Genomic DNA, 25866 nt, shown 5'->3' with positions numbered 1-25866 from the left:
CATATCCCATCATTCCCTTATTTCCCCCCAAATAGGACAGACTGGGCCAGTGCAAAGCAGGTCCTGGGTGACGGCAACTTCCTGAAAAAGCTGATGGACTACGATAAGGACAATATCAAACCTCAGATTCTTCTGAAGTTACAGAAATATATTAATAATCCAGACTTTGTGCCTGATAAGGTGGAAAAAGTGTCTAAGGCCTGCAAGTCCATGTGTATGTGGGTGAGAGCCATGGATCTGTACTCAAGAGTTGTGAAGGAGGTTGGGCCTAAACGTGAAAAACTGGATGCTGCTCAAGTGAGTCTAATTTGTGTGTGTGTGTGTGTGTGTGTGTGTGATAAGAACATGATAAAGATATATAGGGTTAATTAATATTGCATTATGAGTATCATTTACATTATTCCATTATGATTGTCACTGTATTGTTTGCTGTTATTATTAATCTGATTTGTTTTTATCAGGCCGAGTTGGACATAACAATGTCCACCTTGAAAGAAAAGCAAGAGAAACTACAAGCAGTTGAAAACCAAATCAAAGTTTTGCAGGAGCAGTTTGAGTCCAGTGTGGCTGAAAAAGAGACACTAGGTAAAAGAGAGAGAGAGAGAGAGAGAGAGAGAGAGAGAGAGAGAGAGAGAGAGAGAGAGAGAGAGAGAGAGAGAGAGAGAGAGAGAAGAGAGAGAGATATGAAGAGACAGAGAGAGAGAGAGAGGAGAGAGAGAGATATGAAGAGACAGAGATATGAAGACAGAAAGCTTTCACAACTTTATAATTATTTAATTTAGTTAAATGTGTCACTGAGGGCACGAAATGATAATACTGCAATAACAAAAAGCAAGAAATTGTGTTGAGCTGAATAAAGGGAATTAGGAAAAAAGAGAATCAAGCTATTTTATGGTTAACTGTACAAGGTGGAGTGAATTAGTTTTACATTTGAAACAAATAAGGGCATCATTATATCATAATAATTATTCTGCAGGGATGACATATTTTCGTTTGCAAAAATGTAAAAACTAGCTACCATTTTGATTTTTTCACATATATGGGACTACAAAGTCTTGCAAACTTTTTTGCACTATTTGCAAACTCACAATTGAAAGAGTTGTTGGAAGTGTTGATGAAGCCATATGACCGTGGTGTAGTTCCTTTATAGCCTATATTTAGCTTTTTACTTCTGCCGAATGTATTTAGGGTCCAAAATTCACCAATTGTTATTTTCTTCTATCAAAAAGCCAATCCTATTGGATTTTTGTCGTGGGAAACAGGGTGATTCTATCTTCTTAGTTAGCCTACAAAAATATGCTATTGATGCAGTGCTATTAGTGGAATTTTGTACATGTGTAATAGTATATAACATTTTTGATTAGCGATGTACAAAACTACTTGTCTGGCTGTAACCAGACCAAGCTTAATTTAAAATTGAACATTAATCTAGGGAGTCTGCTCTGTATTTTCAACTGCACAAGAGGCATGATAAGCGAGCATTATTTGAATGACTGTATGCAATTGGATAGTCCTTTAAACAATCAGACCACAAGAGGCGTGATCAATGGGCAATGACACATCGCTTCTATATCTGTCATCGTGTTAAACCTGCCAATAGCGTGCCAGGTGGATAAGCCAGTCTGTGATAAGTTCCTGCAAAAGTGTAACAGAAGCAGTAGAAATGAATGTATAGGTTTCCAGACTGAGTTGCAAGGGGAAATCAAATCGCTGGCAGTTCAGGCTGGGTTTACCCAGTCTACAAAACTACTAGTCAGGTTTATTGACATTACTAGTTTGCTAGTCTTATGAAAGCCTGGACCAGTTCAGATGGATTTCTTAAAGGAACATAACATTCTCAAACACATGGCACAACAGATTGCAGGGGTCTCTAGACACATAAAAAAATGAATAGTGCCAGATGATTTTTTTGCCTTCCATTTGCATGTGTCTATATGAATTTGTGTGTATGTTTACTTGTGTTTGTATGTGGATTGTAGCTAAAACCAGGGCGCTGACTGAAGCACGCCTGGGTCGGTCGGGAAAGTTGACATCTGCTCTGGGAGACGAGCAGGTGCGATGGCAGGAATGCATTACTCTGTTTGAGCAGGAGATCCACAACGTCATCGGAAATGTGTTCATCGCTGCAGCTTGTGTGGCTTATTATGGAGCCTTCACCTCCCATTACAGACAATTGGTAGTATATTATTAATATCACAACCCTTTCTCACTCCAAAACATATCTTAATTATGTAATGCCACTGAGTAAAGATTATTTAACATGTCTTTAAAGTCAAGCCTGTCGCATCTTCTTTCTCCTGACTTATATCAGTCGCCCACCTTGCCAAACTATGACACATAAAAACAGAGTTTTCCCTTCAGCTTACTGAACACTAATACTTGTTTTTGAGAAATGTGCATGGGTTTAATAAACATTTTTCTTTGTATTGTAGCTTATAGATCACTGGATCACACGCTGTCAAAAGCTGGGGATTCCAATCAGTGACAGCTTCAGTCTTGTCAGCATTCTAGGGGATCCCTACGAGATCCGACAGTGGAATGCCGAAGGGTTGCCACGGGACAATGTCTCCACAGAGAATGGAATCCTTGTAATGCGGGGACGCCGTTGGCCACTCATGATTGACCCTCAAGATCAGGTGACCTCTAACATTTCCAAACCTTCCATCAGTGCTCTGTATTCCAATACCTTGTTAATTTATTAGCAAGGCAAGTCACAAGAACAAATTCTAATTTAAAAATGAAGTTTATAGCCCTTTTACATGGTACTAAACAGTATAGATTCCAGTCAACAGTACCTCACATAAACATAACTCTTCATGAAAGGGTTTAGACAGATCTGCGTATTCAAAAGCAGCTTCAAAATAAAAGTAAGTGAATAAGTTATTTTTCTGGCAGGCAAAACAGCTGCCACACACTGTTTCAGGATGATCATTATAGTTTACCCCATGCAAACTTAATGGTGGCATCAACATTTATGACACAGACTTTCCCCACTGCTGTGGCAAAGTCAATGCTACCGCGGTCTCATGACCAGCATGCATAGGCTCAGGGGGAACTATTTCCCTCAAGCACTCTGAATTCTTAATGAGGTCTCTGCCAAGGGACTTATTGATACCATAAACTCCCACATGACACCATACTCTACAGTACATTCCATTAATATATGACAATGCCTATGCACATCTTGTCGCATTTGACCATCCTACATCAAAGACTATTGAAAATATAAAATGTTTTGCACGTTGGCAATTTGCATTTATTCACCATAGACACCCTTGAGATGTGCAGTATTTGTCGATTTGTTTATGTTTTTGGATGTACGGTGTTCCTGTTGTCTTATTTTATAGTATATTCATGCTTATTTTGTTTTATATTAATTTATTCTTACAGTCGAAGGGCTCTGGAGGGCTCCGGGCTCTGAATTTTTGTCCCGAACCCAGAGTTTCCCCCCTGTGATAGAGATAGTCTAGAACTAGACTATTGTATGATTGATTGTGTTGACATCTAATAAGAGTTTATTAAATGAAAGTGAGGAGATGGGGTAGTAGAGGGATACTAAAATAAAATGTATTAATGAAAGAAGGAAAATATGGTGTGTATATACACCTCCTATCATTGATTAAGTTGATTAGCTTAAAGTGCTCCACTGGTGTTTTATTAGATATAAATTAATAAAACATCACGTCATCAAATAGATTTGCAAAATTGTCTTTGTTCATACAAGTTTTCAAAACACTCCTACTGTTTACTAGCCTGACAAGCCAGACCCACATCAAGATGTTTGGTCTGGAAACTCACCATAGACAGGGCTCAATCCGAGGGGCGGGATAAACGGTTGTCTTTCAAACTCCCTCTGCACGCGATAGGATAGCGGTACACCAACCAGAGCAACGAAGGTGAAACAGAGCTTGTTGATAGATTAAACATTCGCCGTATCAGGTCAGCAAAACTCTGAACACATCTTCCCTTTTTAAGAATGACTTCAGTGCCGCTCTTTGTTCTTTTCTCAGAGAAAAGCTTAACTCCAAGAATCGCGGTCAAAGCTGATTCAAAAGACCGCCGCCGTTCGCCAGTTTCTGTGTTTACTAGAAGGATGCAAACGCAACTCGGCCGTCGTCATTATGGCCCTGCCCACCGACTCTATACCGATGCGATTGGTCCGGCAAGAGTTAGGGGAATACAGCTCAGAAGGGTATTGAGAGTTCCTAAACGACACTTGTGGGCAGATTAAATTTGCTGCCGCTAGGGTGCGTCTAGATTTCTAGGCTATCTCTTTACACTTTTTGGAGAAATTAACTCATAAAAGGCTTACTTATTGCTGTCTCTGTGTATTAAGCTGGAATTGATTGGATAGATAAAGTATTTTGACAATTGAAAATTTACAAAAGTTTGAGGTCTGTAAGATTTTTTTATGATTTGAAAGAAGAATGCATTTTAATTTGATCAAAATACATTAAAACAGTAATATTGTGAAAGGTTATTAAAATTTAATAAAACTTTCTATTTTTATCTATTTTAAAATGTAATTTATTTCTGTGATTGCAAAGCAGATTTTTCATAACACAAGGCTTCAAGAGTCACATGATTCTTCAGAAAGTATTCTAATAATAATGTTTTGTTGCTCAAGTAACATTTCTTATTATCACAGTTGAAAACAGTTGTGTTTCTTAATATTTTTGTAGAAACTGTAATCAGATTTTTTTCAAGATTTTTTAAATAAAAAAATACAAAGAACAGAATGTATTTGAAATAGAATAGAACATTAAATCTTTACTGTCACTTTTGATCAATTTAATGCATTCTTGCTGAATGAAATATTTTTTTTCTGAAATATCTTACTGATCCAAAACAGTGTATAACAGTAGTGTGTTTGAATGGACATTTAAAACTTCAGAGTTTATGCACTATGAGACAAATGAAAGACATTGTGTAACATATTAATCCACTGGAGGCAAGTTGCAGAACCCAAGTGCAGTTTATTAACAAAGTGTACTAATACAAAAATCAAAAGATCGGACTGACTAAGACTGGCCTGATTAAGACTGGAGTCTTACCAGCAATGGGTTACACTGACATTCAATACCAGAGCAGGACACATGGCAAACGCGAGGGTTTAATGCTGCCTTCACATGCTCTCGGAATTATCGTAAATACAAGTTTCCTAGGTAAAAAAATTTCACATGAACTTGAATGCAATGATCTCGTAATCACGACTTCAGAAGTTGGAATTATCACATTTCCGATAGCACGTAAAGGCGGCATAAATACACTGAGACTAAGGACTGGACAAGGGACACCTGTGAACAAGGATTAGACAATGAACCAATGACAACATGACACAAGAACACATGAGGGCATGGGAATCACATGACAACCAGGAAACCTGACAGAGTACATGACAGTAAACATGATAAACCTAAGAACATGAAACATAACCCAAAACACACTGACAAACTGATGATACGTTTAGTGTAGCACAGACAGGTCATTTGAAATGGTTTACTGTAAAGTGTTTAATCTTTAGCTGCATACATATTCTCAATCTGTTCCATGAAACTCTTAGGTTTAGGGACAAATTGAAGTAGTATGTAGCTAAACTTACACTGACTTGTTGAAAGATGCTTGTGGAATAATTCTTGACACCTTAATAGATCTATTCCCTTTGGATTCCCATTTTTCATTTCATACCCTCTGTGACATCAGGACATAAATTAACGTGTCAGGTAAAGGACATCTTTAACAGCTGAGTGTTGTTCACTTGGTTGGAGATGTCGTCAAACTGGTATGAAGAACAACCTTCAAAATTTAAAATTTAAATAGGAAAACAACCAGCCTCCCGGCATTACCATGCAAATATCTTTCTCCCATCCCAGCCTCTCCATTTTCATTACTATCCTCTAGTTTCAGCACATTTGCCTGTCGTTCTTCTTTTTTTCTCTGCTCTTTCTTGTCGTTTTTGTTTTGCTCTCACTCCATCTGGCTGTCTCTCTTGGGAGAATCTGTCTTCTAGAGAGACTAAAACAGACATTCAAACATCGGTCTGTCTCACATTTACATACACAAAAATACTATGACACAAACACTTTACACTCAACTCAGCTCCACTCTAGTTAGTGGCACTGATGGCATGATGCTTAGACTCCACATGCACATCTCTCCCACACACACACACACACACACACACACACACACACACACACACACACACACACACACACACACACACTTCTATAAACACATTATTTTCTTCATTTCAGCAGAATGCTTCAGTCCAGACTTTTTACAAAGGGTCAACTGTCACCTCTGATAAAGATGCTTCTCTTTATATCTCAGTCTTTCTCTCTGTGTCTCTATGTCGCACATAGACACAGTACTCTCTCTCTCTCTCTCTCTCTCTCTCTCTCTCTCTCTCTCTCTCTCTCTCTCTCTCTCTCTCTCTCTCTCTCTCTCTCTCTCTCTCTCTCTCACACACACACACACACACACACACACACACACACACACACACACACACACACACACACACACACACACACACACACACACACACACAATGATTATAAAAAAAAGTTTTTAGTCATTAAACTTTTTAAGGTCATCCTCTTTATATTATGGTCAATGATGTGAAGCTATATATTAACTTTTAAATTAATAGATTATTTATTATTTTAATCAACTTTTCATTTATTTAAACTTTTTAAAACACATTAACAATGCAATTAATACATACAAAACATACACCAAGAATAGGTGAATGTATTGTATGTATTAATTGCATTGTTAATGTATTTTAAAAGGTTTAAATGTATTTTTAAAGGGTTTAATTTTTTTTTAAACCCTTTGGCACTGAGCATGTTATTATTTTCTGATTTGGATATTTAATATTTTGGGGCATACAACTGTCCTAATGTCATAATGAAGAAAAAAGAAAAAAGTATCATTAAAAGAAATTCTTAAGTAATTTGGCATCTTTTTAAATATATTTGAATATATAAATATATATTCCATTTTCTATTTTTGCATTTTGTATCAAGGCAAACCGTTGGATACGATCTAAAGAGGCAAAGAATGGTCTAAAGGTGATCAAGCTAACTGATTCAGACTTCCTCCGAACACTTGAGAATGCCATCCGGCTGGGCATGCCTGTACTTCTGGAGGAGGTAACCACTGACCCTTCTCATGAGGAACTGATTACACTTCCAAACTGATCTGATTGTTTTTGAATGTATTAATTCAGTCTTGAATTAGTGATTCTATATTGTGTTTATTAGTTTTGACTCTTGCCAGATGTGATTTTTCTGAATCTAGATTCAGTCAGTTTTCAGTTTGTTTTCACTTCTGACATCTGAAGTGTATATTTTCCCGCTATGTTTAGGGCTATTTGTACCAAAAAGAGATCCAACATTAATAATAATTTCAAAATGAAGAAATATCATGAAATTCACTCATGTTTGTGTGTGTACAGCTAAAAGAAACTCTAGACCCTGCTCTGGAGCCCATTCTTCTGAAGCAGACGTTTGTGTTGGGTGGCAGAACATTGATCCGACTGGGAGATTCAGACATTGACTATGATAAAAACTTCCGTTTCTACATGACCACAAAAATGGCCAATCCCCACTATCTTCCTGAGGTGTGTGTGTAAGGAAATGCATACAATTTAAATTTACAAGAAACAAGAAATTAAAAATTATACTGTGTTTAATACATATATATATATATATATATATATATATATATATATATATATATATATATATATATATAAGGGATGCAACAATAAAGTTAGTCCACGGTTCAATACAATACTCGGGTTTTAACCAGGGTTTTTCGGTTCGGTTCATTTTTTTTTTTGCTATTCTATTCTTAGGCGACTGGAGCAGAAAAAGGTTAAGGAGAAAATGTTTTTTTATTGCAATATTCATTCTTTAGTTTACTTAAAAGGCTTGAAAACCCTTACTTAAACTTAAAACTTTACCTTAAAAAAAACCTTGTACAGATTCCCAGTGTATTGTATAATATAAAATAAATATATATAAAGATTTACAGTGGCAGCTCAGAGATGTACAGTAGCATTTAAGTATGAAATTGAATTAATAAATAAATGTAGGCTTAAATTAAAACTACATAGTCTTCAATATACAACATTTATTAAAAGCTATACTGTATTAAAGGTCTTTTTTTATTGACATCATTTTAGAGGTGAACTGTCCCTTTAAGGACAAGTGGTTCACTAGGCTGTGCTGCTGTCAATTGAACACCTGCTCACATCTCATATATAGACGCACGTTATTTTACTTTCACTTTAGACATAACCGACTGTGTTTATATGTTAACCTTGTGTGTATTTGACAGTATTAGCGCAGTAAGACTGTCCAGTAATCACATGTGTTTGATAGACGTTTAGCGTGCGCGCTCAATGCAAAACAGTGCATGCATTGAACAGTCCGTGCCTTGCCGGTTAAACATTTCATTCGTGTGCATGCACACAAAGGAAATGTTTAACCAGCAAGGCTTAAAAAGGCGGGTAAACACCCCTTAACTTTAGTACATATTATTGGATATTTGCTCAAATCAGCGCACAGACTCACAGTCACACTCAAAAAGAGCCAAAATAAACTGAGAGGAATATTTCAAACGGAAGGAAATGGAAATAATTCATTCAATGCAAAACCGAAAAGAAAAAAACAATTCACCAGCGCATATTGAACCGTGAATGCCGTAAAGAACGGTTCAATATTATATTGAGTTTTGTGACATTGACATTGAGAATTGTGAGTATTGTTTTTTCTTCTTTCTTTTCTTTTTTTATCTTCTTTTTTTCTTTTTTTTCTTCTTTTAAATGTAAATATGTGTTGTATGGTGGACCCCTCAGTCACATGGATTATTTGGTTACTAAAAGAGTACACAATAATTTATTCTTTTATGCAAATGTCTGACCCCTACAGGTTTTTTTATTTGTTTTGTATCATGTAATTATTGTCTGTTTCATTAGGAGCTCATGTTTATTTTATCCTCAGACTATTGTGCAAATTGAGGGTGGGAGGGGATTTAGAAAGGGGATTTTGGGGTTGAGGTTTACACCTGTTTAAGGTCAACTAGATTTGGCACTGTAGCAAAATGGACACGGCTGGCACCAGCCCTTCACATATCTTTTCTGTCACCACCTTGTGCACCAATCCCTCTCTGGCTCCATGCCATATCAATTCTTGTTGCAAAATTCTGGGGTGGATGCGGATCAGCGCCCACCTGCCAGAGACAATGCACTAGCAATCATAACAGACAGGGCCACGGGCAACAGCGCTTGCAGGAGGCAGAGAGCACACCGCCAGATATGGTTGCCTGTCAAACGGGGCTGTGCCGCTGTAAGCTCCAGCATTAGAGAGAGGGGACAGACCTGTCATCTCAGCTTAAATAGGGGAGATGAGCTATGCTGACAGACTAGTCTGGACTAAAGAAACATTCTCACAGACAGACAGCAAATACAAAACACACAGGGCCAATCAAAGTGTGCCTCTAGAGGATTTTAAGAAAGGAAAGGGACAACAAGCATCTCTTGGGGGATACATTTAGCAGACAATGTCAATCCTTATTGACATGCCCCTAAAGAATACATGTTTAGTTTGTGCTATTTATTCATAATTACATTTTTCATGACCATGTCCACCTTTCTCTGAGCCATCATCACTGCATCATTAACATCTAAATTACATTTTTTGGAAAAAGTTGTTTATGCACTGTAGCTTGCTTTCAATTAATGTTTATACTACAAGTTAGAATAATAACTCCTTTAAGATACACATCCATAATCATTTTGTAACCAATTTTCTGTCAGGTATGCATCAAAGTGACTATCATCAACTTCACTGTTACCAAGTCTGGACTGGAAGATCAAATCCTCAGGTAATCCCCTGCTATTCAGATGCAATATGAACACCAGAGGCAGGGTTAGTTCACCCAAAAAGGAAAATTGTGTCAATAATTACTTACCCTAATGTCATTCGACACCTGTAAGACCTTCATCTTCGGAACACAAATCCGATGGCTCAGAAAGACTTTCATTGACACCAATGTAATTTCCTTTCTCAAGACCCATAAAAGGCACTAAAGATGTTGTTACAAAGCGTTGTTACAATGAGAACAGTTTTTGTGCGCAAAAAAACAACAACTAAATAATGACTTAAATAGTGATGGGCCGAATTTAAAACAAAGATTCAAACGTTTTTGAATCAGCGTATTAATTCATGATTCAGATCGCCAATGTTACCTAAATTCAGCAGTTTGGCAGATTGACACGTGATCCGAATCATAAATCTGATACGCCCCGGTCCTTTAGGCGGCGATCGCAGTCCTACTGGCGAAGTACGCGATCGAGCCGGTCCCTCCAGCCGATATGAAGACCGGCTTTTACAGCCCGTACTTCATTGTACCCAAGAAAAGCGGCAGGTTACGGCCGATCTTGGATCTGCGGTTCTTGAACCGGTCCCTTCACAGGCTACCGCTCAGAATGCTAACGCAAGACGCATCTTCAGGTGCACCCGTCCCCAAGATTGGTTTGCAGCGATCGACCTGAAGGACGCGTACTTTCATCTCTCGATTCTCCCTCGACACAGACTGTTTCAAGCACCTCAGCCAGTTGGGGCTTCGGGTCAACTGGGAGAAGAGCAAACTCTGCCTGACGCAGAGGATCTCTTTTCTCGGTATGGAGCTGGATTCGGTCGCCCTGACAGCGTGCCTCACAAAGGAGCGCGTCCAGTCGGTGTTGAACTGCTTGAATTCGTTCAAACGCAGGATAGCGGTCCCACTGAAACAATTTCAGAGGCTCCTGGGGCATATGGCATCCGTAGCAGTGGTCACGCCACTCGGGTTGCTCCATTGGAGATTGCTTCCACGCTGACTACACGGCCGAGTCCCGAGGTGGGCGTGGCACAGCGGATCCCTCCGTGTCTTAGTCACACCGGGGTGCCGCCAAACCTTCAGCCCGTGGTCGGACCCTGTGTTTCTACGGGCGGGGGTGCCCCTAGAACAGGTATTCAGGCATGCGATTGTCTCCACGGATGCCTCATCCACCGGCTTGGGTGCCACGTACAACGGGCTTTTTTTTTACGTCTGTGGACGGGGCCTCAACTTCAATGGCACATCAACTGCCTAGAGTTGTTAGCAGTTCGTCTTGCCCTGAGCCGCTTCAAGACGCCGCTCCAGGGCAGGCACGTACTGGTCCGTACAGACAGCACTGCGGCCGTAGCGTACATCAACAAACAGGGTGGTCTACGTATGACACAACACGCCCGCCACCTCCTGTTATGGAGTCAGAAGTATCTGAGGTCACTTCATGCCACTCACATCCCGGGCCTCCTCAATCGTGCAGCCGACGAGCTCTCACGACAGCCAGTGCTTCCGGTAGAGTGGAGACCCCATCCCCAGGTGGTCCAGCTGATCTGGGATTGCTTCAGGGCCACACAGGTAGACCTGTTTGCCGCCCCGGACACGGCCCATTGCCAGTTGTTTTATTCCTTGACTGAGGGGACTCTCAGCACGGACCCGCTGGTGCACAGCTTGCCCCGGGGCCTACGCAAATATGCGTTTCCCCCACTGAGCCTTCTTGCACAGACACTGTGTAAGGTAAGGGAGGACGAGGAGCAGGTCCTGTTGGTGGCGCCGTACTGGCCCAACAGGACGTGGTTCCCGGAACTAGTGCTTCCCTTTCTACAAGATGGGTTGGAGAGAAGGCTGTCTCCTTCCACCCTCAAGGTGTATGTGGCCGCAATCGCTGCCCATCACAAACTAGTAGAAGGTAAGTCTTTGGGGAAGCACAACCTGATCAGCAGATTCCTGAGGGGCGCGAGGAGTTTAAATCCGCCTCGCCCCCCCTCTATACCCTCTTGGGACCTGTCTCTGGTGCTGAGTGCACTTCAGAAACCTCCCTTTGAGCCTCTGCAGTCAGTGGAGTTTAAAATTCTGTCTCTAAAGACAGTACTCCTAACTGCATTGGCCTCGATCAAGAGGGTAGGGGACCTGCAGGCATTTTTGGTCGACGAATCGTGCCTGGAATTCGGGCTGGACTACTCTCACGTAATCCTGAGACCCCGGCCTGGATACGTGCCCAAGGTTCCCACCACTTCCTTCCGGGACCAGGTGGTGAGCCTGCAAGGACCCAGCCCTGGCTTTTCTCTGTTCTGTCCGAGCCCTTCGGACTTATGTGGACAGAACGCAAAGCTTTAGGACCTCAGAGCAGGTCTTCGTCTGTTACGGAGGACAGCAGAAGGGAAAGGCTGTCTCCAAGCAGAGGATGGCCCACTGGATAGTGGATGCCATTGTCTTGGCATATGAATCCCAAGGCGTGCCCTGCCCGCTCGGGGTTAGAGCCCACTCCACCAGACTAGAGCCCAGTCCGACGTACGTCTCCGTTCCCTCCTTCAGGGAACGAGGGTTTCCATACGTATTCGAGACGTTTTTCAGTCAAAACTGGTCAAGCAAGACACGTTACCATTTACAACTGAATTGTATGCATTTTGACATAAGATGAAGGTACTGTCTAACATAAAATATTATTTAATGTTGATTAACTGGTTATTCTCTTCCCAATGCTCATTGTGTAAAATATAGGTAAAATATTGGTTGACTTTGTTGTGATTGTTTATTTCTGTCTGTGTCCAGTGATGTAGTCCGTCTGGAGCGTCCTGACTTGGAAGAACAAAGAAGCCAGCTGATAGTTAGCATCAATACAGACCGGAACCAGCTGAAAGCTATTGAGGACCGAATCCTCAAACTGCTCTTTACCTCTGAGGGCAACATCCTTGACAATGTGGACCTTATAAAAACTTTACAAGAGTCAAAGGTCAGTGGTTTTGGGTCAGAAGTTTAAAGAGAGGGAATGACAGTTGAGCTGAGTATTAGACAAAAGCAGATCAATCATATCTCATGGACTTTATATTGTGGTTTTTATGATCCCCCCCCCCCCCCAACATTCTTTAATTCACTGTATAATATAATTGCAGTTAAAAAAAAAGACGTTTACTTCAGAATCATTGCAAATGTCACAGTCAACTAAAGAGAAAATAGCCTCATTTGATAGTGATTACGTGTTTATTTGGGAATGTGTCAGGGAGTGTTAACACACTTAAATCTACAGCTTTTCTTCTGTGGATTTTTTACCACAAATCTTTTTTAGCAAATTCTCTCAACATAGTATGTTTGTGCCAAATTTGAGCAAGCATGTCACTGCTTGTCACCCTTCCACCCACAGAGATTTATGAAGGCCTGAATGGGAGGAACATATAGATAGATAGATGAACGAAAGGTTGGGCTGGCAATGAATGAAAAATCTGTCTTCAAGACAAAAATATTTGTCTCCCTCTGACACCTTTGCTACAGTCACATGTATCTTTGTGACAGTAATAGGGCTGTCAATGTGGATAGCTTTATGGCTCCTTTTGCATTTCAAGAGCTCTTTATAGACACATCAAGCTGTCAAATCATTACATTTGTCTCTGTTTGGAATATAACATTTGTACTTGACGTAAAGCAGATCTGCTCACAATTTTATCCTCTTTTCTCTTGCACAGGTGACATCTCAGGCCATTAAGTCTCGGCTGGTGGAGGCGGAGACAACAGAGGAGATGATCAATGCAGCCAGAGAGAAGTATCGCCCTGTTGCCACACGTGGCTCCATCATGTACTTTGTCATTGCTAGCCTGTCTGAGATTGACCCCATGTACCAATTTTCCCTAAAGTACTTTAAACAGGTAATTTCAATCTAGACCAGTCATTCTATAATATATATATATATATATATATATATATATATATATATATATATATATATATATATATATATATATATATATATATATATATATATATATATATATATATATATATATATATATATATATATATATATATATATATATATATATATATTATTTTATTTTATTTTATTTTTTTCAGGATGTAATATATCAAAATGAAACCCAGCTACATTATTTTATATTATACTACCAGTTTGGGATCTGTAAGATTGTTTTATTCTCTCTTTAAGTCTCTTATGCTCACCAAGGCTAAATTGATTTGACTAGTAATTTATTAATTGACTAGTATTTAACTAGTGATATTGTGAAATATTTCAGATTACAAATGTAACCATGGAATGGATACATATTGCAAATGCATATTTGATTGACACTATAGGGAATGGCATCAGTGTGACTGGGGTCTGAAGCACCTAAATACACACAATAATTTCTTTGGCCGACAACAGTCCATGAAATAACTACACTTGCCTGCAGGGCACCTGCAATAGACATAATCAACTTTTTTGTCTGAAAGAGACGTGCAGACAAGCCCAAGGCATGGCAATGAGACACAGTGTCTTATTCTCACGATTACATCATAATGAGCTCATCCAGCTTCCTTGAGGAGCCAAAGGCACTCCATCTGTGGTGTTTGTTTTACACGTGCATACAAACAAGCATCTTCTGAAGACGAAAATAGTTGTTGCCGTCTTTTGCAGGTGCCCTCTTATACGTGCGGGTGCTTAATCAGTAGTGACATCATGGACTCTTTGAACAATGAAATTGTAGTGTGTATAAACATGCTTCAGACGCCGGTAAAACTCATGCCGTTTCACATAGTATAGATCCAAGACCACTTTGAGTTCCACTTTGAAACCGTCTTTACGGTCTTATTTGATCAGTAGTGTGTGTGTGTGTGTTTATATATATATATATATATATATATATATATATATATATATATATATATATATATATATATATATATATATATACAAATTAGGCATTATATTATGACCACTGACAGGTGAAGTGAATAACACTGATTATCTCCTCATCATGGCGGGTAGGATATATTAGGCAGCAAGTGAACATTTTGTCCTCAAAGTTGATGTGTTAGAAGCTGAAAAAGTAGGCAAGCGTAAGGATTTGAGCAAGTCTGACAAGAGAAATTGGGATGGCTAGGCAACATGGATAGAGCATCTCCAAAACTGCAGCATTTATGGGGTGTTCCAGGTCTGCAGTGGTCAGTATCTATTAAAAGTGGTCCAAGGAAGGAACAGTGGTGAACCATCAACCCTTGGATGGTCAAGGATCATTAATGCACGTCGGGAGCAAAGGCTGGCCCATGTAGTCTGATCAAACAGACCAGCTACTGTAGCTTAAAATTGCTCAATAAGTTGATGCTGGTTCTGATAGAAAGCTTATGCATATGGGGCTGCATAGCCACAGACCAGTCAGGGTGCCAATGCTGACCCCTGTCCACCACCAAAAGCCAACAGTGGTCACATGAGCATCAAAACTGGAGCATGAAAGAAGGTGGTCTGATGAATCATCGTTTTCATCATGTGGATGGCCGGTTGCCTGTGTGTCGCTTACTTGGGGAACACATGGCACCAGGATATAATATGAGAAGAAGGTAAGCTGGCGGAGGCAGTGTGATGATTTGGGCAAAGTTATGCTGGGAAACCTTGGGTCCCGCTTTCCATGAGGATGTTACTTTGAGACGTACCACCTACCTAAGCATTGTTGCAGACTATATACACCCTTTCATGAAAATGATATTCCCTGGTGGCTGTGGCCTCTTTCAGCAGGATAATCCACCCTGCAAACAAGTCCAATCCATGGAGGCCCCACCTCGCAGCTTACAGGACTTAAAGGATCAGCTGCTAACATCTTGGTACCAAATACCACAGCACACCTTCAGTGGTGTAATGGAGTCCATGCCTCAGTGAGTCAGGGCTGTTTTGGCTGCAAAGAGAGACCAACACAATATTAGGAAGGTGGTCATAATGCTATGCCTGATCGGTGTATATGTATGCTTTATATATTCTATATTATCTAAACGTGACTTCCAGTGCATTTAAGGTATACATTTTGACATTTCACACATTCCTTGGAAATTCCTTCACAGTTGTTCAACAACACTATTGAGTCAGCTGAGAAGCACAGAGATTTGAGTGTGAGACTACAAATCCTGTTGGATCAGACTCTGCTAAGTGCCTACACAAATGTGTCCCGTGGCCTTTTTGAGAAACACAAGGCCATCTACAGCTTCATGCTGTGTGTGGAGATCATGATGCAGAGGGGGGAGATCTCTCAGCAGGAGTGGCAGTTCTTCCTGCGAGGGGCTGGAGGCATGGAGAAGGTCAGAGTTGTGTGTGATGACAGAAAGATAGAATTTACACCTGTGTGTGTGTGTGTGTGTGTGTGTGTGTGTGTGTGTGTGTGTGTGTGTGTGTGTGTGTGTGTGTGTGTGTGTGTGTGTGTGTGTGTGTGTGTGTGTGTGTGTGTGTGAGTGTAAGTAAATGCTTATGTGTATGTGTTCTTATTCTAATTCTGTAGTAGGTAATTTTCCTTCGACAAGTCATGAATGGGATTTAATTGTGTTAATTGTTAAATTGGAGAGCTGTTTTCTATTTTTTTCCTTTCCTCGGGGGCCTGCAGTGTATGCCCCATCAAAAAGGCATTTCACTCACGCCACACGCTGTTATATTGTTTTAATGTTGATGCAGTAAGTTTTGTCGCGTATCCTAGTAAACCGAGTCCACTTCTGTTCTGTTGCTAAGGCAAGCATCTCTATTGTTAGAGATATATACGCAACCCAGACTTTTAAACATGATATCTCATACTGTATCATTAGAGACTTGGAAGGATACCTCAATTCATGTGGCTTGTTGAGGAGAGATGTCAAAAATCTGCCTTTCAGTCAATCAAACAGGCAAAAAAAAAAAAAATCCCACTTCCCAACAATCTCATTTGGGTGTAGCTCTCTTGATTTTGACCTATAAACAACCACCCAGAACACCCTATATGCCTGCTATGATTTCCGCAATCCTATAAGAATAGTACAAATCACACTGTACGACATCTAGGATCTAATAAATTTGTGTATTTCGTGTATTTAGGCTGTACATTGATAACACCTACTGAATCGTAGACATCAATCCAAGTTATTATAGAACAACAAAACGTCATCAGATGAATCACCCTTGAAATTGTGTTTTTTATGTGTGCTGAATAAAAGAGGAGTAAGCGAAAGTGTTTACATATAAATGTTTTGTTGATCTCTTAAACTCTCTAAATTAAGAAAAAGGGAGAAAAGTTCTTTGGTTCTTTGAGAAATAAAATAATCAATATTCCAAGGGTAACTAATATACTGTTTCTAGTTTATTCTTAAAGTAAGTTCTTAAGTTTGGCTGGTTTTATATTTCAGTCTACTCCTATTTTCATCTACATTTTCATACACAAATAATGACTTGTTGCTTGATCAACCAAGTCTCAAAGCTTAAATCATGCTGTTTGATTGTTTTTGACATGTATCAGTATGAGGAAATCTCAGCTTTATGCACAAACACAAACACACAGACACGTTGTGTTCATAACATTCCCCTTTCCCATTGCAGGAATTGCCAGAAAAGCCAGAAGTGCCATGGTTGTCTGATTTTGCCTGGGAGACTTGTTGTAATTTAGAAGACAGACTGCCTTGCTTTAATGGCATTAAAAAAGAGATGATATCCACACCTATCTCTGTTAAACTGGGTATATATATTTTAAATTTTCATTAAAACGTCAGTGGTTCATACTGTACTGTCCTACACAATTTCTAGAAAATCATCAGTCACTAAATAGAAATCATGCAGTAATTCTTATCTTAACACAATTTTTTTTGTTTCTGTAGGGCAACTGGAGGAAACGGTAAACCCGAAGCAGTGGAGTGGGTATGTTACTGACCTTCCTCCTTTCTCAGAAGACACCCCCCCTGAGAAACAGCCACAGGTCAGAGGTCACTGGAACCAGCGGCTTGGACCCTTCCAGAAACTCATTCTCATCAAGAGTTTTATGGAGGAGAAGGTAAAAAAAAAAAACACTGTGATTTGAAAATTTAATTACTGTAAAGTCCAAACAGTTGCATAACATTTTTAGTAACAGATCAGAAAGTTTAGTTACTATGGAAACACAGTTTCTGACACAGAATAAATATATTTCTAGTTTTTTGAAAATGTAAAAATGCAGAAATTTTTCCAAGTTGAATTAATATGTAAAAAATGATGTATACTTATTTGTAGCTTATACGGCCACTCAGACTGTACTCAAATTTACCGGAATGTGGTTTTAATTTAACGGCTGTCAAGTCACAGAAATATGTACTCATTCAGTAATTTCCCTTCTCGTATCATCATATGACGAGCATTTATTTATGTATGTGTCAAGTTTCTTGTGAGTCTCGTTGAGTTATATCACTATCAACTCTATGCTTAAATATGGCATCAATGAAATGTATTTCAAGACTCTGACTCTGTTTTCCAGGTTGTGTTTGCAGTGACAGAGTTTGTTATTATTGGGTTGGGACAACAATTTGTGGAGAATCCCCCAGTGGATCTTGCAACCCTTTACACAAACATGTCCCCATCCATTCCCCTGGTCTTCATTCTAAGTACAGGCTCAGATCCAATGGGAGCATTTCAGCGTTTTGCCAACGAGAGAGGATACCAGGATCGGTATTTATACATGCACTGTGACATTTATACACCCTGTTTAAACACTCAGTTCCTAGTTAAGTGGCATGTTTAAGTACATACTTGCATGAATAAATACTTATTTTTATATATGTTTATTATATCCATCCATTCAGAATGTGTGATACATGTTTCAGATGGCTTACAAAGAGATTCTTTAAAAACCGGATAATTTAAGATAATTTCTTTGCTCATCAAACATTATACAGCATGTAAATCAAAACTGCTTAATGTTATCAAACTAAATGTTGAACCCATGAAGAGGAAACGATTGTAAAGCTTTGGGGGGTGTTAATCTACTCCATCTGTGTTTTGATCTTTGTTCTGGATCTAATATGATTGTTTTAAATGTTGCCTTTCTCAATGAAACTTACCCACATTCAATAACGTTGATAAAATAGGATGCATGAAGCTATAATAAAATGTTTTTTAAATTATTTAAAGTACAGTTAAAGGTATATTTCAAGTATTAAAAAAAAAGGTAATCTACATTTGACTAGTGCAAAAATATTATATAAACAGTAAACTATAAGTATAATGTTATGTTAACTTAAACAAAACTTAAGGATACTTGCAGTATAAAACTTCTAAACTAGTGGTTTACAGAGAGTACAATTTAAAGTGAATTTTTATAATCTAAAAAAATGTACTACTTGTATTAAAATGATAAACTAATAATATACTTATGAGTTCATTTGTAGTATAGATGCAGTACAAATGAGAAACCTAGTTGTGCACTTAAAGTTTACTACTGTTACACTTATAGTACACTTAAATGTATACTTTTATATACTAAAAGTGGGCCAATTTTTTCCCAAGCAGTATTCAAATAGTCCACTTATGATTTTACTACTAGTACACATTGATATTATTTGAAGTATACATAAAGTATACTCACAAATATACTTGAACATTACTTAAGTATACTTCTTTTTCATAAGGGTACACATAATTTCCTCCTCCTATGTGTGTGCTTCACCGACATATCAGCTTTAATGTTTTTTTTTATGTATGATTTATTTATTGAATTTTCACAAAAGAGACAATCAATAATAACATAAATAAATAAATAAATAAATAAATAAATAAATAAATAAATAAATAAATAAATAAATAGCCAGACATCAATAATAAAGTAAAAAACTAAAATCAATACAACGTAACACGGTGAAAGTAAAGTAAGCTTTAACTAGGTCCAATAAGTTAAGGGGGCACTTAGTAAACAATGTGTGCTTCTAACATGATAAACAATAAACAACCGGGATAAACAATAATGATAGTGCAGTGTAGACGTTCAGTCAGTCAATGGAGACTGCATCCATCCGATATCAGCTGTAATTGTGACGAGTTCCTCTTCCTCTTAGCCATGACATCTTTCACCAAATTCTCATTCAGTCTCATTCAGAGGTCATATAGTCATTGCCTCCTGGTATGTATTGTCACATTGTGTCATCCTGGGTGACATGCTCTTCCTTAAAGAGTTCCTTAAAGAGGCAAAAACTCCCAGAATGGCCCTATGAGGCCACTCCCAAAGCCAAGACTACTAGATTACTGGATCACTTGCCCACCGTGGCACCGCCCCTACCGTTGTTCATTTAGTTCAGTTAGAGAACAAACACTATAATTAAAAACTCAATGCGTCTGTTTAATATAGTGTGAGTGAGCCGAGCGAGTGTCTTACGGCATAAACGCAGCAGGAGTCAGATTACATCCATCACAAGAGCAGAGGTGGGCGTGGCATCTCGTGTTCAGTCTAGTGCGTTTTCAGTTCATGCCTTTGGAAGCTTAATTTTCATAGGAAGTCATTAGAAAAGTTGAAACACTCACTTAGCTCCGTGACGATATTTGCATCATCGGAGGATTTTTTACATAAATAAAATACATCTCGTCTCAGGGGTATATAAGTAGGGGGAGCACGATCATTCGAATGAACTCCCGGGTTTCTACTGATACAAAGCCATATGTTAAATTGTTGAAATAACCCTTTAAGGACCACATTATGATAGCAGCGATCTTACTAGACCACTGGTTTAATCCGTTCCTCATCCGGGTTCTATTGACTTTATAGTTAGAGGACTGGAATTCCTTTCTTGTTTGTCAACCAGCATCTGCTATATTGCTAGAGTGGGTCCAAAATCCTATCTCTCAAATGGTTTTTAACCCTCTGTAATTTTTTTCATGTCACTCCTCTGCTCAGATCATTTTACCGGCTGCCAGAATACATTGCTGCCAATTTCCTGCTCTCCCATTACTTTCAGTCTTGCAATAAATCTTAAACCCTGAGCCTGGATGTTGCTATCCATCGCTTCTGCTTGCCAACTATGAGAAAAGTTGATTTATTAGTAATATTCCAACAAGCCATAAGAAATACATTTTCAAAAGGTTCACCTACTGTCAAGGACTTGTACTAGTTTTGGACAGCCATACTGTACTTTAAATAACAGAATGGTATACTTAGCTTATTCTGGCCAAGAACTATCCATCTAAGTAGGAAGAGACCCTGTTATACTCACTGTTTCGCTAGGGGGAAAATAAGTTTGAAATATCTTTTTGCTTCTTGCACTGTTAGTGAACATCCCTGTTGGTAACAATGCTGTTGAAAGAAGCATTTAGATGAATTTGTAAATATGCTTTTCCACTCACTAACAAAATTAACACAAAAAAAGAAAAAACAGCAGTTAAGAAAGCATCAGTGACAAGGACATGCTCTGCGATTCAGCGGTCCAATCAAGTCACGTCACGTTTATTTATATAGCACCATATACAATAGATTGATTTCAATCAAACAGCTTTAAAGTATTAAACATGAAAAAGTAAAAGTGTCTTTTATATAGAATTTAAGAGTATATAAAAGTGCTGCTTTTATATAGAATTAAAATTACCTTTCTGTGTTCATGTTTTAACTTGGGACATCTGACTTCAACGAGCTGAACAGAAGAAATGACCCGGAGAAGATTTCCCTGTCAGAGAAGATTCCCAGAGCACACTTACCTATTAGGCAATTTCCACACATCAGTGGTCTTTTCCAGAAAGTTTGCATTCACTAACTGTTTCAAACTGCTGAAACAAGCTCCAAATGACCTTTGTTTTGGCCTGATTTTGTTCAAAATGACGTCACACCAGTTTGTTCTTTGATTCTGCTTGAATTATGTGGGGGCCTTCAGACCTTTCTGTAAAGTTGCCAAGTATAGTTTTATTTTTTGTATGTGTATGTTAATAACATGTAAGCATAGGTGTATTTGAAATAGTTGTAGTAACAATAATAGACCAGAAAACATTTGACAAATGTAGCACCTATGGTAAACATGACAAATCAAGACTTTTGCAGTAATTGTGGTTTGCTTTTTTTACAGGGTGAGATCTATCTCACTGGGTCAGGGTCAGGGTCCTATAGCAGAGAAAATGATTATGGAAGCTTTGAAGATAGGTAACTGGATCTTCCTGCAAAATTGCCACCTTGCTGTATCTTGGATGCTGGCAATGGAGGAGCTCATCAAAACCTTCACTGAACCTGGTTAGTTTGTATGTGTGAATGACTGAGGTTTTGCTTCAGAACCTATTCCTTTAAGGCAGGAGTCTTCAGCATTGATCCTTGGAATTCCTAGGGTTAATTTAAAATGTAATATACCAAAAAGCTAAATAAACCAAAGCCAAAGTTTAAAGGCTGAAGTTCAACTACACAACTGTTCAAAAGTTTGGGGTATGTAATTTTTTTTAAATGTTTTTGAAAGATGTCTCTTATGCTCACCAATTCATTAGGTCTAAAATACAGCGAAAATAGAAATATAAAGAAATAATATTTCTAATTAAATGTATATATTTTTTTAAATGTAAAGTATGTAATGTAATGTAATGTAATGTATTCATGTGATCGCCTTTAAGCCTTTACTTCAGTTTTCAGGCTTACATGATCCTTCATAAATCATTAAAAAATCCTGATTTGCTGCTCATTTTGCTGCATCATTGTTATTATTATTATAAGTGTTTAAACCAGCACTGTTCTTGATATTTTTGTTTAAACTGTAATATGTTTCTCAGGATTCACAAAAGGTTTTGAAGGTTCAAAAGAACACCATTTATTTTCAAGAGTAAAGACTTTTACATTGTTGCAAAAAGGTTTAATCATTTTAATAGCCTTATTTCCTTTATTAAAAAAAAATATATATATATTACTGACCCCAAACCTTTGATTAGTGTACTGTATATGCTTGATTGTTTTGGCAAGTCAAAAATAAGTGGGCCTGAAAAAGTTTGAAGACCCCTGCTCAGAAAATTCAAATACAGAAATGTGACCTATATCTCGCTTTTAGTGCTTGTTTGTGCATCAAAACTTTATGAATATTATATATTCACACTTGATATGTGGTAGCTATAATTTCTCCAGAACAACTGTGGCTGAAACTGTTAGATTAGTATGATCTTTCAAATAAACATTTCAAATGAATGACTTCAAATTTATGAAGTAACATTTTTTCTGTTTATATTTGTGTCTGTGTTAATGTTTGTATGTTTCAGTAAAAATATTATTGATCCGTTTTAACCATACTTACCTGTTTTGCACCTGCTACCTTATATTACACACTATGTGTTGCACATGTGAATCCATTATGAAACTATTTTGTACGCCTCTTTTATGCTGTTCTTGTATGATCTTTGCAGACACTGTTATCCATGAGGACTTCAGACTATTCCTTAGTTCCATGCCTACCAATGTGTTTCCTGTCACTGTATTACAAAACTCTGTCAAGGTAACACAAGGACACAAACTTGCTACATATAGTGTGTAGTACATACATACATAAAAGCTTTATAAAAAACTGATAGTCACTGATGTATGAGTATGTGCTCATACACGATACTAATTTTTCAGGAAAGTAGGCACATGCCTTTATCTAATTTTTTATCTTTCGGAGATGAAAACGTGCATCAATGTAGAGTGAAGTTTCACATGTCACTGGCAACCATATGCTAATGACATGCACATATTTTTACATTTACACGTCATTCATCCTTTCAGCACTCGGATATGTCTGCATGTATATGAAATTAAAATTTTAGTCACAGTAATGCAGTCACACACTCCTGCAAAAAGAAGATAACACTTCACAAGGAGGAGCGCTTTCATATTTTATTCACTCTCTACCTAATACATTATCACCCCTGTGCTCGCATCACTATCAGTTAAACCCCAGCTTTACCCCAATCACTGGAACCAATAGTAATTTATAAGACCTTAAACATTGTTTTATTATAATGCAAGTGCTGTGACTTGGATGTCTATAAGTGGTCAGACTGTTCCTAACTTAGTTTTATTCATTTTAGCAGTTCTATTTTGTCTTTGGGTCTGATTTTTGTTTTGTCGGTAATATGTTTGTGTTGCCAGGGAACTAATGAGCCTTTGTTAATGTGATGGTAGGTTACTAACGAGCCCCCAAAAGGTCTCCGTGCCAATGTGAGACGTGCCTTTACTGAGATCAGCAGTACATTCTTTGAGGAACACATCCTTGGCAGGAAATGGAGGAAGATCATTTTTGGAGTGTGTTTCTTCCACGCCATCATTCAGGTCTGGGCTCAAGGGTTGAAAATTCTGTATTTTATTCAATTTGAAGTCTCTAGAGATTGCTAGGTTTAAAAGCATGAATGCAGTTTTTATGATTACGATGGAAACAGCTTTTCTGGTGAATTTGTTTTGAAGTAACTTTAAATAGTATGTTTCTCTTTGTTAAGTTTACATTTTTATGTACAGCTGAAAACCACGTACCCTAATAGGTGGTGGAAAATATATACAGTATAAACTATGGTTTTATATTCAAGATCTAGATTTAAAACTCTTAATATGTTGATAATTTTACATACAGCATATACATACCCTAGACATAGATAGATTCAAGCTATAGATTCAAATTTGGTAAGATTTTAAGATTTGGTAAGATTTTAAAAGTATTTTATTCTCATTAAGGCAACATTTGTTTGATCAAACACATAGTAAAAACAGTAATGTTGTGAAGTATTATATTCATTCCTGTGATGGAAAAGCTGAATTTTCAGCAGCCATTGTCCTGATTCTTCAGAAATAATTCTAATATAATTTGAATTATTAAAATGTATTATTATATTATGAATGTTAAAAATGATTGTGCTGCTTAATATTATTGTGCAAACTGTGACATTTTTTCAAGATAGAAAAAAAGAAAAGAAAGACATTATACATTAAAAAGTACAGCATTGTTTGATAAAGATCTAGGTAACATGTTTGAAAGAAAATGACCAATTTTTTGCAGTACAATAGATGTTCAGGATGGCTTTACTTATTTACATTCCTCTGTATCTACTTACTTCTCTTGTTTGTGTGTGTAGGAGAGGAAGAAATTTGGTCCTCTGGGCTGGAACATCCGTTATGAATTCAATGACAGCGACAGAGAGTGTGCTCTTCTCAACCTAAACCTCTACTGCCAGACAGGACATATCCCCTGGGATGCTCTTGAATACATCACAGGTACTTGTCTGTGTTAATTACAGAAGTATTTATAGAATCAGTCATTAGCCCCTCGCAATCCCTGAAAAATTACCAGAACGACTTTTTCGCTAAATACACAAATATGGTGTTCATACAAACAACAGAGGTCTGTCTTTTTTCCGTAAAGATACCATTCACCCATCAGAACCAAAATACAGGTAAACTTCTGGTATGAGGAGAAGCGAACAGTCATAAAGACATTTCACACAGAACATGGTTTTGCTCGAGATGCATAAAAGTTACTATAGTACTGCAGTTACTATAGTATGCAATAATTGCAGAGCTGCAGCGCCAGTGAATATAAAACAAGCTACGAACGAGAGATGGTAAGACGCCCATTTCTCGCATGTTTATATAGAAAGTGGTGAAAGCTCTGACTGAGCTTTTTGTTTGGCCCAAAGTAAACTTCTTATTTCACTGCTTTCTGAACTTGTACATGCTCGGGTATTATGCCAAAACCAATTTACCGGTATTTTTGTAAAAGTTCTGTTTACACATGATCTCTTAATGTTATTTTACCAGTAAAGATTGTATGTGTGAAAGGGACTGATCCACACTTTCACATGTTCCTCTTAGCTGCTAGTGTTTTTGTGTGTATGTGTTTGTCTGTTATATAAATCCAATAATTGTGCTATTATTGAAATTTCTCAGATTTTCTTTTTTAATCTTTTACTGAACTTTTCATTAAAAAAACAATTGTTACAAATTCATTGTTATCATGTAGGCATCTTTTTACAGATCATTAGTTGGTGACAATAACTTATTACATTTGGTGCAGCTTGTGGCAAGCAGGGACTAGAAGAGAGATTCATTAAGGAAT

At 37.9% G+C, this 25866-nt stretch overlaps 1 protein-coding gene across 1 annotated transcript in view; it reads left to right on the top strand.

Annotated features, from left to right (window-relative positions):
- Positions 1–25866, top strand: part of dnah6 (dynein, axonemal, heavy chain 6) — a 98220-nt gene that overhangs the window by 65736 nt on the left and 6618 nt on the right. The window contains exons 54-70 of the mRNA XM_067441730.1: positions 36–297; positions 462–585; positions 1980–2176; positions 2433–2636; positions 7035–7160; positions 7466–7630; positions 9833–9900; positions 12655–12835; positions 13563–13742; positions 15925–16158; positions 17417–17552; positions 17692–17864; positions 18321–18511; positions 21883–22043; positions 23189–23277; positions 23946–24092; positions 24887–25025. Of these exons, the coding sequence (XP_067297831.1) occupies positions 36–297; positions 462–585; positions 1980–2176; positions 2433–2636; positions 7035–7160; positions 7466–7630; positions 9833–9900; positions 12655–12835; positions 13563–13742; positions 15925–16158; positions 17417–17552; positions 17692–17864; positions 18321–18511; positions 21883–22043; positions 23189–23277; positions 23946–24092; positions 24887–25025 (2777 nt within the window). The remainder of the gene's footprint in view (positions 1–35; positions 298–461; positions 586–1979; positions 2177–2432; positions 2637–7034; positions 7161–7465; positions 7631–9832; positions 9901–12654; positions 12836–13562; positions 13743–15924; positions 16159–17416; positions 17553–17691; positions 17865–18320; positions 18512–21882; positions 22044–23188; positions 23278–23945; positions 24093–24886; positions 25026–25866) is intronic.

This window comes from Pseudorasbora parva, chromosome 4 (assembly GCF_024679245.1).
Source record: "Pseudorasbora parva isolate DD20220531a chromosome 4, ASM2467924v1, whole genome shotgun sequence".
In the NCBI taxonomy this organism is placed as follows: domain Eukaryota; kingdom Metazoa; phylum Chordata; class Actinopteri; order Cypriniformes; family Gobionidae; genus Pseudorasbora; species Pseudorasbora parva.
This window is presented reverse-complemented; position numbering and strand designations above follow the sequence as displayed.